Source organism: Caloenas nicobarica, chromosome 14 (assembly GCF_036013445.1).
Source record: "Caloenas nicobarica isolate bCalNic1 chromosome 14, bCalNic1.hap1, whole genome shotgun sequence".
In the NCBI taxonomy this organism is placed as follows: domain Eukaryota; kingdom Metazoa; phylum Chordata; class Aves; order Columbiformes; family Columbidae; genus Caloenas; species Caloenas nicobarica.
The window spans coordinates 1017576-1033355 of NC_088258.1; the positions used below are offsets into that span (position 1 = coordinate 1017576).

At 45.1% G+C, this 15780-nt stretch overlaps 1 protein-coding gene across 6 annotated transcripts in view; it reads left to right on the forward strand.

Annotated features, from left to right (window-relative positions):
• The window catches only part of ARHGAP17 (Rho GTPase activating protein 17), a 39520-nt gene that overhangs the window by 5420 nt on the left and 18320 nt on the right, over nt 1–15780 (forward strand). For all 6 annotated transcript variants that reach the window (XM_065645104.1, XM_065645110.1, XM_065645108.1 and 3 more), the window contains exons 2-4: nt 11071–11110; nt 14695–14799; nt 15545–15621. In XM_065645104.1, coding sequence (XP_065501176.1) covers nt 11071–11110; nt 14695–14799; nt 15545–15621 — 222 coding nt within the window. The remainder of the gene's footprint in view (nt 1–11070; nt 11111–14694; nt 14800–15544; nt 15622–15780) is intronic.

Sequence of the window (15780 nt, forward strand, 5' to 3'; positions counted from 1 at the left end):
ACTTCGCAAAATGGTGTTTCCATGCCAGCTGTAAGAACAGAAAGAACCGAATCACCCCTCTAACATTGCTGCGCAGCCTCTGCACCGTCAACAAAGTTTCTTGGTATCTGTGTATTTATCTATTTCCTGCACCCTTTGGGGAAAACTGACACAATGCAATGCCTTGTGCAGCTCAGGAATCGGATTTTTCTAACAGTACAAACTTCCAGTTATAGGAAAACATGCAGCTATCATGTTTTCAGTTTGGGACTGCGTTTTGTGGTAAGAATTGGCACTCGTCAGTGTATTTGGAACTGCCATTAATGTAGCAACGAATGGAAGAGTTCATGGATATAAATTGTGTCCGAGCTGTGGTCTAGATTGAATTTTATGAGCGTGTCTGTTAATGCCATTGATTAATGTACCCTTCAAAGCAGATTGCTGAAGCCAGTGGAAAAATTACCTGAATTTACCCAGGTTGAGGAGATGAGTGACTTTTCCTTGGCTGTTCCTCCTGGGTGGCCAGCGGGTGGTGTGGGTGAGGACAGCACTGGCTGGGTGTGCTGGGGCCCTGGGACATGAGAGGTGTCTGGGACCGGGGGGTTTGCTTTATCCAGGGATTTGGTGCCCGACGTAACAGCAGGGAAGGTAAAAATGCACTTGAATGTGCGGTAGTGGCAGCTGCTCAGCTGAGCGGTGGGATCTGTGCCTGCACTGCAGCTGGAGTCCAGATCTGCTGACATTTATTCACAAAATCTTGGTGTTGCCCTCTGTGTGCATGAAGCTATGATTCCTTGATTCCAACTTGATCCGATGGTGTGGTTCTTTACAGCAATTAATTTCAATATCAGGTTATACCCAGAGTCAAAATCCTGAAATAGTAATGATTTAATCTGCTAAAATAGCTGGAAGTGATCTAACAAGCTGTTTTAACTTGATGCTGTAATGTGACACACTTGGAATTTATGAAAGCAAATGTATTTCTTATATACTTGTGTGGTATTTTTAGGTTGTGATAATGGATCTGTGACCAGAACTGCTCTTTAGAGGTCATTGTATTAGCAAATGATTAAATGGCAAATACATACGATCTTTTTAGGATGTGCTGTCTTAGTGCGTTAGAAATGTTTTCTGACATTATGCACAGTTTCCAGAAAGAAAGGTTTCATAACATGGATATAGCTCCATTCTTTTGGTGTTGGGAGAACCTCCCGCCCCCGTAAGGCAGCGGTTCGCTGTCCTGGTTTGCTGGGCACAGCTCTGCTCTGAACCTGTGGGGGTTCAATAATGCCAGTTAAAGCGGGCAGGTACGGCTGATCTCCTGGTGCTGACAGACCAAGTGATTTTAACAGGTTACTGTGCTTGATTCACCTCTTTTTTCAGGGCTGTTTGCTTAAAGCAGCACTTGATGTCTAGACAAGAAAAAGGGAACTTCTGAGTATCCTTTTTATTTGCAACGTGGCTTTGTCGACTGAATTAGAGCATTTTGGTTAAAACTTATTTATTGAGAACCAAATAACCTTAAAAGCTTTGAATGCATGATGGCTGTTCCATGGCTGCTAAAGGCATTACCAGGGGGGTCGTGTGTCTCATGCCGCACAGGAAAGGAGCTCCCGGAACGCGGAGCAGCCGGGGGTCACCAGTGCTGCTCCTCCCTGACCTGGAGCCTCCGTTCCTTGGCACAGACTGTTCCTTGTGCAGTTAATTGCATTGCAAAATGACAGGAGCATCCTGGAGCCACTGCAGCGGGGGGAATCAGAGAGCCAGGGGAGCTGTGAAAACAAGTATGCAAAATATCCAAATTGGCACTAGGTGAGAAGGATCGATAAAGGAGTTTTTTCCTTCTGTCTTACAAGTTGTTCTGTGCCAGAAATTGCTGGACTGAGATTTTTGTATAAAGGTACTTGTTGGCTCTATTGCGTATTTCTCAAGATCCCAGTGACATTCCAGCGTGAAAATTAGTAAAAGGAAAAGTGGTAACTTGTACAGGTGAGCGCTGCACAGAAAAGGGTGGTCATTGCTGAGAAGGGTTAATGCACATGCACACGTGTCGTTGGTGACAGAGTTAAGGCTATAAAAAACTACTTTAGCCAGTGGCAGGAAAATTGAGTTATAAAGTTGGCCCTTTTTTTAGAAGATAAATTGCCTTGCATTCAGATTTGAAACTTAAGGTGGTGATATGGCTTTGAAAAGTACAGCAGTTTATTCAAATGCCAACTTCAAAAAAAAATCTAGAACTAATTATCAAGCAATTGATGGAAGGAAATTTTAATTCACCTGATTAAAAGTTCTATTTTCTGTAGAAAATGAAGGGAAGATAGAAAGGTAACATTTTCATACAGAAAAATAAATGTGTGAGCTAAACTGTTGCAGCTTCCAATATAGGCTGGTTTGTCCTGCCGGAAGCCGATTTAATACGCAGATTAAGTGTTCTGAGCTGCTGGTTTTCGTAGGAGCAGAACAGGAGGATAAAGTAATCCTGGTTTTGTAACAGTAGGTCCAAGTGTGTGTTGAAGCGCAGCACAGGTTAATAAACCCACGTTAGGCTGTTTGTCCAAGACTCGTATTTCTTCCTCGGAGACCTGGGGATGGAGTAAACTGCGACTTTCGGTTTGGTGCTGGAACAGCCAGAAGCTTCGTGTGGGACACGCGGGCGGTGCCGGGACTGCCCGTGACACACTTTAATCCTGGCTTGTCTGGCCAGCAACACCAACAGCGAGTGTGCGGCCGGTGCCGCAGGACCCGCGGCTGAGTCCTCGCAGTCGCGGGGTCATTGTCACACTGGGCTCCCAAACTGTCCTGTTGGTGAAACATCATCGAGGGTTCAGCCATTAGTTGTTAATCATGGCTACTGACCAGAAAATCAGTGCAAAGGCTTCACTGTGAAACAGCGGGCATAAGGAATAATCCCTATTTTGTCATAAGCCTATTAGTCGATTTTATATAACCTCAGGTCCCTGAATTCCCTTATGCTTTTTTTACTGCTACTTCAAAGCTTCCAACTCCTTTTTTCTTTCTTAGTTTCTATTCCTACTTCATTGTTCTGCCTTTTCTGTGTTTCCTTGTTTTGCTTTTTGTGTTGATTCAGTTTGGTTCCTTTTCAAAAGTTTTCTCTTGCCAGTTTTGTGAATCCTTGAACTTAAAATAGACCTGTCTGGACTGTATATTAAATTAAGAACAGCATTACCTTTGAAATGTTCATTTTTAGACTCGAGTTTTTTGACACTTATGCAAGTTAATAAGCTGAAATGTCCTGCCAAAGTGCGAAAAAGCAAACAAATATTAAAAAAATGCCCAGGCTTTTTCTTTTATAGCGATTCAGTGTATTTTGCTCATTCCTGTATTGCCTGTTTTTCCTATTCAAACATGTCTGCACTGTAAAGGATTTGCCTTTGCAAGAAGTAGCACTGCTGCCTAGTCTGTCCCAATGAGTGACAATGGGCTTCTGGGAAAAGAAATGACAAAATTTGGAAATGCCTGGAGTTAGTGGGCAGCCCACCTGTTCAGTGGCTGGAACGGAAAGCAGCGTTTTGTGTGGAAGTTCAGGATTTGTTTGAGGTTTTTTGGTGGAGTTTTTGCCCTTTTTTTTTTTTTTTTCCTATCCTGAAAAGTGCAGGAGTTCTCATCTTGGCAGGTGGTTTGGCAAGCGGACCGGTCCCTGTCTTAACCGAGACGCTGCCGAACCCGCAGGCAGGGCCTTGCTGAGCCGCGCTCTGCTCCGGGAGCAGCCCCCGCTGCCTCGGTCCGCGCTCGGGGGTCCGACCGCACCGCGCTGCCCGCTCTGCCCGGCTTCGCTCCCCCCCTTCTCTGGGCTTGCACTTGGGATCTTGGCACTGAACTTCATCTGAAGGAAAAATGGGTTTTCTTCCAGCCAGGTCAGTCCTTTGGGATGTGGCTGGTGGAGATGGTGTGCCAGGCGAGACGCGAGCAGCCCAGGACGGTGGGAGGGAGGACGCCACGGCTCTTCTCAGCAGCTCTGCCAGCTGATGTCACCCCCATGTTAATGAAATATTGGCCCCAGGGTGCAGTTTCGTGATCAGCTTAAGCTCGTCTTAGGTATCTGCTGTTGCTAAAAGGGAGATTTCCCCTCTCCCAGCGCAGCCTGCATCAGTGCCAGCTCCCCTGCCCGGGGACGGTGCCTGGACAACTGCAAATCAGAAATTTCTTTTCTTGGGTGCAATTCCAGTGTGAGCTGCCGTGATTGTGACAGATGCAGGGGAGGGCTGTGGGGGCCAGGCATCTGTACCCCGCGTTTGGGGCAGGGGATCAGCGTCAGGGCAGGCTCCCCAAAGGACAGAGGCCGCAGCGGGGAATCCAGCGTTTCCTCCTTGCCTTGGGTTGGATTTGGTGGAGGCTCCAGCTGGCGCTGGTTCGGGAGGGGAGGGGAGCGGAGCAGCTCTGGGGCTGCAGCTGGGCCAAGGTCAAGTTCAGCCGGAGCTGCTGCTCCGGTGTGACTCGGGCTGCGAGCGCTGCTGGAGCACAAAGGTGCTGGGGAATTCCCTTCTTGGCAGCAGCAACATTTATGTTGGCATACAGGGGCTGTAAAATTGCACCTTAGATTAAGGAATAACAAATTCAATAATTATTTAGGTTGCTTTTTGCTCCACTGCCTCTTATATCAAAGTTGTACCCAGCTAGCTTGAGATAAAATCATTCTACAGAAGTAGAAGAAAAGGTGGTTGTTTGCTTGGAGGAAGGAAGGGCCTTGTGTGAAAATAAACTTCTGAGTGTAAATAAATACTGGGCAGTTAAATATTAAAACCAATTCCTTACTGAGATATCATGTAAGGGTGTTTCTATACTTTTTTTTAATAAATTGTATTAATAACTGACACGTTTGAGAAGTTCAAGTTCTGTAATAATGTTAGATAGAATGCACTTCAGCATGAGACATGTGTATTGTAATACTTAGAGGGGAAAAAGCAAGGCATAGAAAATACATTGTGATTTGATCAATTTAGGAAGTTTCTTGTGTAGCTTTAACTTTCTCAGGTTCCTTGGGGGGTTTTGTCACTGACTTGCGACAGCTTGACCTGGGAGTTCTTACTTTGGAAGAGCCACATGAGCACTGCCAGATTTTACCCTGACTACACTTGGGCATTTAGAATTGTAATGCCCCATAGCAGCGCTTTGAGAAAGTATTGATACCTTCAGAGGAAAATGCAAATCAAATGCACTTTTAAAAATCCACTTTTTGTTATATTGGCCTGACATACACTGTGTGTGGAGATTTGGGGTTTTTTGAAAGTCAGAAAGAATACAGGGAGATCTTTACAAGCTGAAACTTAGTCCTTGGTACAAAATAATACATTAGCAGTAAGTATTCAGTTAGCTGGGACAGCAGTCAACTGGAAGCACCTTAATTGTCAGTTTTTATTTATATCCAGAAGTTTAAAAGCTATTGGACTTGTCACAGGCTGCTTACTGGAACGGCACTACTTCTGTCCAATAAAGCTGCTTTAAAGCTGGTTCTCCATTTCAACTGTCATTATAGTTTTGCCATCTCAAGTTTAACTTACGTTCATCTCTAACTTGCAGTGCATGGGGCTCAGAATTATCTACCTGGGTTTGTTACACAGACTTAACTGTTTGAACAGTATTTTTTTTTTTCAAACGGCACCATATTTGGTTTAATTCTCCGTATCTAATATTAAAACCATGTCTGTTTTCCAGGGAGGGGTTGGAGTTGCGGAGGGCAGCGCAGGGCCTCGCTACGGCGACTGTACCTCCCAGAGAGGCCCAAAAATAGGATTTGGCTCGAGCCGCGGTTGTTCTAAATAGCTAAATATACTGCCTGGCTCGGGAGAGGAGCCTTGGATCCATCGCACTTCCAAAGGAATCTCAGATCCCCCAATGCAAACAGCCTGCCATGGGGTTCTCTGCAGCTGCAAAGACACAGGCTGCTCGCTTTCCAAGATGATTATCTTTCCAAAGCCTGCTCTGCCTTTAATTAGAGCAGACGTGCTTCATTCTTGACCATCGGAGATCAAAGCTGCAGCTTTTAGATTGAGCGACCAAGCAAAAGTTTGATGGGGGAGCTCAATGGAGGAAGGAAGGCAAAGGAGCAGGAGTCTTCATCTGTAATATTCACTGGGGCCTGAATTGTAGTTTTGCAGCTCCTGGGTTTCTGAAGATGAAGATCTCAATTAAGTATTTTGATGCCTTGGAGGTGATGCACTGTTTTTTAAAGCACTTGTAAAGGCTGAGGAGCACAGAAGCTGCAGTAGCTGCATGGGATAAGATCGGAGAGCTGAGCATCGCTTGGGTGTGGAAGGTGGTTCCCTGGGAAGGAGCTGGAGGTCGCTCCTCCCAACCACAGCCCTGCGCTAAACACTCTGGAAATGCTGGAAGTGGTGACTACTGTCTGGCAGTCATTCTGAAGTGATTTTAAAACACTAAAAAATAACTCGGAGAATGTTGATGCTTACCTTGAGTCACACTAGTTTTGTTTGAAAACGTTCAGCCGCAGGGAGGATCCCAATTGGTGACCGTGTTTTCAGTATGAATGCTGCTCTGTTTGGGTTTTTTTCGGTGGGGAGTCAAAACAGGATGAATTTGGGGCTTGTGTGACATGATGACCCTGGTTTCTGTGGTGAGAAGTGTACTTGGCCTGACACGTTTCTGCTCTGGCTTGTCTTCAAAACGCTGTGCAGGTGGAAGCAAACTCTTACGGTATATCCACAAAGCTGAGTATTGCCACAGGCTGCCGAACAAGCAAAAGAAATCCCTTGTAATAAAGTGGTTTTGAAAAGTGACCTTTAATATGTGCACTTACGAAGGCCACAATTGAAGGACTTTTGGTTTCTAGTTGCACAGAAAGATCCTTTCATGTGTTTGAGATCTCAGCCTCTGAAATGCACATAGAAATGCAAAATCTGGGTAGAAGATGGGGAGTGGGAAATGTGCGTTTGAAATTCTAGTTGAGATACAATCTGTGTGAGCAGGAGGGGCAGGGAAAACCTTGTCCTGTGCTTCTGAGCTGGAGAACAAGAGGTTCCCTGCATCACCTTGGTTTCTTGAAGTCAAAACCAAGTCAAAATGAAAGAAGATACTGCCGTAAACACGGATTTATGTCAGGTTTTGTTACTGACTGCAGCAGTTCAACGTGTGCTGAGAGGCACTCGAGAGTCACTTCTGCGCAACACATCCCATGTCTCTGGTCTCGTTCAGAGCTCTTTCAGCTCTTTCCCCTGATTGAAATTTTCATTTAGTTTTAAAATTATTTGACATGTTTGATGTTTATGTTCCATAGACTTGGATTATAAAATACAGAGTTCACCCATCTAGAAGGGGAAGCCCGTTCCTGGAATTTAGCACGATGTCAAATGGGGAGAGTGAGCTGGTAGTCCTGAAACACCTTTAAGTTATATCTTTCTATGAAGTCTGTTAGTGTATGTTAAAAAGGCAAACCTTTTAGAAGGGAAATTGTCATCTAATTCTGGATTCCTTGTTTTGGAACAGAGCTGATGATTCCCTCATTTTTCCTGGCAGCAAGTCCTGCCTATTGTATGTGGAAGCCGGCAGGATGTGCCGCCAGCCTGGCCAAGGTGCTCCAGCGTCACCCCAGCACAGCTCAGCTGGTGACTCCTGCTGACAAACGCTTTGTTTAAGGAAAACCAAGCGGCAGGGAAGGCTGCCTTTAATTCTCTCATGTTTCGGGTGGATGTCTCCTCACTTCCACCGAAATCTTTCTGGAGTTGAGGCATGCGGACTGGTGGTTTCGTCATGAAGCGTCCTCCCGTGGCATCACCTCCCGGCCGCGCTGCGTGAGTCAAGGTTTCTGTTTCCACTTCGACGTTTGAACTGAGTCACTAGTTCTGTTGGGAATGTCCAAGTTTCTATGGCTCTTGCTGTCAGGTTTACTCTTTTTCCTTCCTTATTAGCCTTTTAGGAGTGGAAATTTCTACTGGTTTTGTGGCCTTGACCTGATTTGGAGATCAGCCCCTGGGTCAGGACTGATGCTGGGCGATGGACAGGACCTGCTGTGAAGCTAGTGAGATCTCAAATATTGTTTAGATGAAGCTTTATTTTTTTTTTTTAAATCTCTAGTGCTAGCTTAATAGAGCCTCTTCATTTTATACATGGAAATGTAAATTCTTTCCCCTTTTGAAGATAAACACTTTTATCTCAGGAATTCTCATCTGCTGCTTCCAGATGTACAGAGGAGACTTCTGGCTTGGAAGAGTGAGGGAGCTGTAAAATGAAGAAGTGAGGGGAGCAGTTGGAAAGCTGTGGGGTGAGATGTGTTCTGCTCATGCCGAGCCCTGTGTGCTGAGCTGGGCTGTGCACAAGGGCCTTTCTGGAAAAGGGAAAGAAAGAAAATAAATGACACCATAAAACACTTAGAGAGAGGAGGCCAATTGGGGGCACATGCAATCCATTTGTAAAATGTCACAGCAGGTTAGGGTATTGTAAATAATGTGCCTATAATAAAAAAAATACAGTCTTTCCACTCTCAAACCTCTTGATTTTCATGTTTGGGCTCTGCTGGGATTCTGACTCGTGGAGCTGTGCACTTTGGATGCTTGTGGTGGGCAAAATGTTTTACTAACTCAATGTGGAACAGTTTGAAAGTACCATTTTTAGGGAATTATATAGTTTTATCCTTTTTATTTGTTAAGGAGGTGAATATAACTGCAACAAATGATTGTCCAGCTTTGGTTTTGGATGCTGGCTTTTAAAATGCACTGCTGAATTTTAATTGAAAAGCTTCGTGCCAGCCGATTCATGTAAAGGTGCTGGTTTAACAGGTGTCCTGCCTGCTGTTGTAGCAGAAAAACGTCACCCTCGGTTCTCAGAAACCCTCCTTTCGCAGGGGCCCGGCTCCGTTCCTGCTGCCAGCCCGGCAGCTATTTTCTGTTCTGGCAGCTGAGCAGCGGGTGCGGTGCTGCCGCGCTGGGTGCGGTGCTGAGCGGTGCTGCCGCGCTGGGTGCGGTGCTGAGCCCTGTCCCTGTGGCCCCGGCTGCTGCTCGTCCTGTCTCACGCTGAAGGTGTGGGAGGCTCCGGGTGGGCAGGTCCTCGTGTCCCTGCCCCGTGCCGGTGGATCCTGCTGCCCCGAACCGCGGGGACGACTCCGACACAAGCAGCTCAATCGCAAACTGCTGTATTTTGTGCCTCCCAGCGCTCGGGGGGGCTCAGAGGGCAGAGCGTGCTTTCCCCGCTAGTAATGGCTTGGAGGGACGTGGTTTTGCAACCAAGAATGAACCATTTGGACTGGATGGAGCCGAGCTGCTGGTAATGGAAGCAGCCGGAGCTGCTGCGGGGTCCTGGTTGGGCCAGGCTGTGTTGGCGCTGTCCTGGGGGAGCTGCGGGGGTCCAGCTGCCAGCGCCGCCGGGAACACTCTGCGACTCAGTCTTCCCATCCTGCAGCGGCTCTTGATTCCAGAAGGATTTCTTCATGGCTTCCAGACTAGATAAGATACAAATAAGACCTAAAAAGGGATAAGGACAGAACTTTCAGTAGCAGTGAAAAAGAAATTCTGTTATTTTCTCTAAGTTTGCTAATTCTCTAATTAGTCAGCAGAAGGAATTAGTGTCCCATGAAGCTGCAGTTAGATGGAAATTTAAACTAGTAGTACCTGTTATTCAGAGGAGACAGAGGTGCCTTTGGTTTGTTACTGTTCCCTGCTCAGCAGGGAGATGGGCTGTGCTGCTCTCACACGGTTGCATTTTCTGTTTCGTGGCTCTGGTCACCGCACAATGATATTATTTAGTGGGTCTTTCTTGGCTTCCTCATTAAAGGTGGAATGTGGGCCTGCAGGAAGGGTGAGGTCTTCCCTCCTGCATTTCTGAACCTGACAATCACCAGCGGTGGCTTTTCCAAGTTGGCGCTGGCCTGGGGATGCTGTCCCGCTGCCACCCCTGCCTCCCGAGGAGAGCCGGATTTACAGGCTGGGACTTTAAATGCTGGATAAACCAGTTAGGTGTACAAAGAGCGCTTAAGATACACATATGGAAATTGTTTTGCGCTTCGCATAAGGATATATATATATTTAGAGTTGAAACAAACTTTTGCTAGCACATCACTGAGCTATCTTTGTTTTTCACTTGAATATAACTTCCTAAGAAAAAGGAGGGGAAGGAGAAATCAAATTTTTAATGAATCTAAAGTAATGTGACTTGCTGCATGGTGGGAAAAATTCTGTGAAGTCTCAGTCAATCACTAATCTTGTGATTATCAGGAGTTCAGTGGCTTTAATGATGTGTACGTATCTTGTTCTAAGTGCTCCGAGTGTTCTTAAAGCTTGTTTTGAATTCTGCCGCCCGGGGTGGCTGGTTTATCTCGGAAGCCACCACTCGGGAGGGTTGTGTGTTCTCTCCGCTCTGTCAGCCCTTTGCTCCTGGGCCGCCTGTTCTGCGTCCGTCGGCGTGTCGATGCGTCAGCGTCCAGGGGCTGCTGCAACGCCGGCCTCTGCGCTCACTTTCTCTCACACTGAGCCAATTTAAGGGCTGGAGAGATGAGATACTGGGTGCAAGCTTCGCTTGCATCATGGAGATGCAGAAAGCAGTTGCAGTTTTCTTAAGCAGATTGCCAGGCAAAAGAAGGAAACTGAGACCTGGAATCACAGAATCATTTCCGTTGGAAGAGACCTTTGATATCACTGAGTCCAACCATAACCCAACCCTGGCACTGCCCCTACTTGTCTATGTTATAGATGTAGCAAGGGTACGGTACAGCAGAGTTAGAGCAAACAAATCAACACCAAACATCTGTGTCAACATTAAACAATTCAAAGTTTATGTGTAACTGGGATTGGGAAAAGGTGTAGAATTGTATGTATAAAGGTTTCAGTATGTTTGTAGCAACTGTTAATATTTGGTCTGGAGTGTGTGTAAGCATTCAGGTATGTTTCTGTCGAGGACAGACCTTTACTGGGAATACTGTGAACTTCCAATGATGTTTTTAAGTCACCCGTGTTCTCTGTGCCGGGAGCCAGCGCTGCGTACGGCATCGTGAGCGTGGTGGCGTTTGCAGCAATGGTTGTAATGGGATTATAACTTGAAACTGGACGGGTTTTGTGAAAGCCTTGCAGCAATCTTTGACCCAAACATGCTAATTATTCTCACAAGGGTCTTTTTTTCCTCCCTTAGGGCTGAGAAAACGGAGGTACTCAGTGAAGACCTTTTGCAGGTATCGTAACACAGTTAATGTGTATTTTCTTTAAATGTTCTTTGTGAAGTTTGAGCCTTCTAAGTTTTGTGGGATACCTAATGTGAGGAAAAACCAAAGCTGCAGATGACGGGGGAAAACAAGGCAGACTTTGGCTGACTTCTCAACACATGGAAAAACTATGATGCCATCTGAGCAGAAAAACTCAGGTACTTCTGTTTCTGAATCCAATCATGTGGCTTGATAAAGTGAAGGAGGAAGCATTTTTACTTTTAATTAGATGAACTAGCTCATTAAGCTTATGAACCATTAGTGCTAATGACTTGCCAGCGTGGTCGAAGGCCGTGAGCTGGGCAGAAATGATGATTAGGCACAGCTGGTTTCTGTCTCCATTTCTGTTCCTCTTGAAGGGGTCAGCTTGGGCCTGAAGTGGCGTGGCAGAAAACAGGCCAACTGCTTCTGATAGATAGTGGCCATTTTTTCTGAAACTCTGGAATTGCTCTAAACAAGTGTACAAATGCTTCACATTTGGCTTGTATTTGTTCTCACATTTGTCACGCTGCCATTTGATTTGTTTGCAGACTTACAGTCTTTTTAAAAGTATGCCATCTGATAAAACACTACTAGTGTGGTGGAACGTAGTTGCAAATGTTAGATTAACAAGGTTGACTGATTACACAGGGCAAATTTGACTACAGACTTGTTGTACAGTTGTCTTCCTCTGGGTTACTTTGTGAAAGACTTTTTAAAAAAATGAAAAAAAGTAGGACCTGACTTGGCAAGGGGGGCTCAGAGCAGCTGCTCCAGGAGACGAGGGGATGGGGGTTCCCATGGTTACAGAGCATCCTCGCCTGCTGGAGTTCAGGACCTGTCTGTGAAACATGGAAGCCAAACAAATGGTGCAACTGCTTTTATTTCAGATCTCTTCAGCTGTTCAGATTAAAGTAGAAGATGAGAGAATATATCAGCCTTAAAACTCGAATTCAGCACAAATACACGAAACCACCTTGAGTAACAGTGAAATGTGTTTTAGGGGACTGCTTTGTTTGAACCATAAATACCTTAACAATTTGACAATACTATTTTAATTTCTAAAGAGATGTGTCCAATTAAACGGCATAAAGGATGTTAAAACACCTTGATCGCCTTTCTGGGGCCCATCTGTTTTCTTGGTAAGCTGCAGAACAGTAACAAGAAGTGAAAGCCAAAAGTTCTGCTGCTTGCTGCCAAAACAATTTTGCAAGCAAGGCTTTCCCAGGCCCGGAGCAGACGGACTACACCCAAGTGGAAGAATTTATTCACTTATTTGTTTGCTCTTGGGGGTTTGTGGAGGGGAGCGAGGCTCTTATCTAGCTAAAGAGCTTAATAGCGTGGTACTGTTCACTTTATAAACATGTTTCATAGTGTTCTTTTTTATATTTAGCTCAAACTTTGACATAGGCTTGCCATAGCTTTTTTTTTTCGGTTTTCTGAAGTGTAATACTCCTTTTTGAGTATCTCTGTTAAATGTATTCCTGTCTGAAGACAGGGAATCTAATTCGGTACTGGAAAGGCTTCTCCAAGAGCCCCACTTTCTGGCGTGCCCTTGTCCCAGATAATAAAGCAATTGTGGGCTGGTTTGTCGGCTGCAGATGCCCTGTGGGTACAGACAGCGTGGCCTGGGGTCACGCTTCAGTTCAAAGGTAGCTCAATGGAGATGAATGTCCTTGGTGGGTTTCCTGACATCTTTGAACTAAAAAGCAGATCAGAGAGGAGAGTGTATTATCCTCAAGTTTCAGATGTGGAAAAAAAAAAAACTGCTCAGTATTGTAAGAAGTCTTAGCTACGTGACCTTGTAAAAATAAATGCTTCCACAAAACCTGTGCTCAGTATTTCAAAAAGCCTTAACTATGTGACCAAGCAAAAATAAATGCTCTCACAAGTAGTGGATGGTTTAGAATGTGTTGGTGATATTTAATTTTGAAGATAACACAAGAGAAGTAAATTGTCTTTTCTGCAACAGTAGACCAGAAACAGGACTTTCTCATTCATATAGCTTCATGTGGACTTTTTTGAAGTGGACTTCATTTTAAGCTTGACGTATGAAATAAAAGGCAATGCCTGGTGCTTTCAGAGTAGCCCTTCTCGAGCAGTTTCTATGCACCTTACTCCACCGTCAGAGACCTTTCTCAGCTTGGGCTGCTGATCCTCTCCGGGTCCCCGTCTCGGCATCTTCCTCGTCCTGACCCGGCCCCGCTCACTCCCTGCAGGCTCCTGCTGCTCGCTGCCCTTTTCCTAGCTGGAGATTTTACTGCCCGCTTTTATTGGCACCTCATTACGTGCTTCCACTTGTAACCTCTTTGGGATATAGATATCCTGTCGTAGCAGTGCCAGATAAACCAGTGGGAGGAAAAACCATGTTGTTCTTACCTAGCTGTGTAACATTCTAGATGAGAATTTATAACGTTTTGTGTTCATTAGGACATTGCAGTCTGCCTTCTGGAAAAACCATCAGTACATCCCCTGCTTCACATCCCCGTGTGCTGCCCTGGACGGGAGCTCACAAGGGGCACAATAACTTAGCACTAAAGTTACTGCTCTGACAGCTCATCTGTATTTAGGATTGACAGGAAAGCTGGGGAGAATTATTGTCCTCCTGAAAATGTAACAGGAGTGATTTTTAGAGCTGGATCAAAATCTGGAGTCTGCTCAGATTATTTCTACAGATGAAATCTACTTTTTTTTCCCCTTGCTTTTAAAATAGAAATGAATCCAAAGGGCCTCCTTTTATTCTTGGTGAGTCATCAAAATGCAGATAAACCGCATTCTTTTTGTGCTGTGCATAGAGAGCTCAGTGCCATGAGCAGTTCTGTCCCAGTGCTGGTTGCGTTGTTCGCTTTTGGGGTTCTTTGGAATAAACCAGTCCAAATTCTTTACTTAAAATCCCTTAAAAAACCAGTTTATTGATGTATATGTTTGTCATATGCACAGTCTATGTATTAAGCCATGTTTTGAATATACTATGATAAACAGAACTCTTGTTTGTGCATTGGCACCTTTTCTTCATTCCAGATCTCTCTTGAATTTCTCCCTGAATGTATTATTTTGCTTACCATGTAGGAACTTTGTATTTAACAGCCAGAGAAGGAAAGGCGGTAGAAAGTTTGCAGCACGAAGGTTTGGCCCAGTGTAAACGAGCAATAAGATGTGTCTTTACCCATCTACTTTACAAGGTCACAATGAAAAAATGTGAGAGTTTTTCTCCCTAAATTTGTGCCTTGGATATCTGCGGGTGCCATTCGTCTCAGCCGGCAAAGGATCAGCCTGATTCTCTTTTGCCAAGACAAAAAGTAGGGGCAGCGATTTTCTCCAGTCTCGTGAGCATTGTGAGCTCTGACAATTGCTGCAGCACTGAGCAAAATGCAATTTCAGTCTCTTTCCAAGCGCTTTTGCTGCCAGGCACTTCTGCTGAGCATCTGAACTTCTTGTAAGCTGTAGATCTTGGGAAATGTGCAACCCAGAACTAAGTGTGGTATGGGAGGAAGGTTTTCTGCTGAGGCCAGGCAAATAACTTCTGGTTTTTGTTTTGTTTTCTCTTCCTCCTCTCTCCCCCTCCTGCCAACTAGATCGAGAGGCGTCTTGACACTGTGAGATCTGTTTGCCACATTGCACAGAAGCGATTAATTGCATGTTTTCAGGGCCAGCACAGTACAGATCCTGATAAGAGACATGTAAGTACAATTGCCCTCTGGCTTGGTTCAGCAGCCAGTCTGAGTATGGTCTGGCTTTCTAGACACTGATCAGCTGCTGTGCCTCATGACCCAAGAAAACTCTGTAAAATCATCTGCCGTGTTGCCGTTATTTGGTGAAATGCCAGCTGTGGGCCCTGGGGTACCTTTCTGCACAAGCTGAGTACCCGCAGGTTCGGAAGATATTCTGCAACTCTGATCGAGCTCCTCACGCTTAGAATTAACTTTGTGCACTGACATCTCCAATTAACTGTAAATGTTTTTTCTGTTCATATTTGATTTCTGTCCCTCTTTAGCAAAGCCGTACATAGGTTTTCTTAAAGTATTGTGAACCAGAAATAATCAACATTCGTGTTTTCTCCTTTTAGTGAATAATAGAGACCTCCTGCAAACAGGGGCACACAGAACGAGCCTCTGCAGAGACAGATGACAAGCTGGTTGCTTAGATTTCAAGCTGTTTACTCATCTTTGACAGTAGTTTGAGATACATTTTGGGCCAGTCATTCTGGCTGAGACAGAAAAAAAGTGCTTTTGAAAGTATCTGAGAACAGGAGTCTTGAGGCTTGAAACTTTTTGTGACTTGGCATTTTCTTCAAGTCAAAGAATGAGCTGCATGTGTGTGTAATAGAAACCATGTGGAAGAAGAGAAAAATCTGAGCGGGGATGTAGTGGGAAAGCTGGGAAGGGTGAGTGGCACTAAGCTCAGCACTGTCCTTCTGTTCTGCAGAAAAAGCTCCCTCTGACAGCTCTTGCTCAGACTATGCAGGAAGGGTCTGTCCAGCTGAGCGATGAGACGCTGCTGGGGTGAGTATTTGGCTTTAGAAGTTGCAGCTGGTCATTTTATTGCCTGCGGGGCTCTAATTAGAGACTTTGGGTACATAGAGGCTGTTTTCAATTTAATGAAACTAATATTTATAGATTCCTTCTCTAATCCAAAGGAGAAGTCAGCAAGCGTTTCTCTTG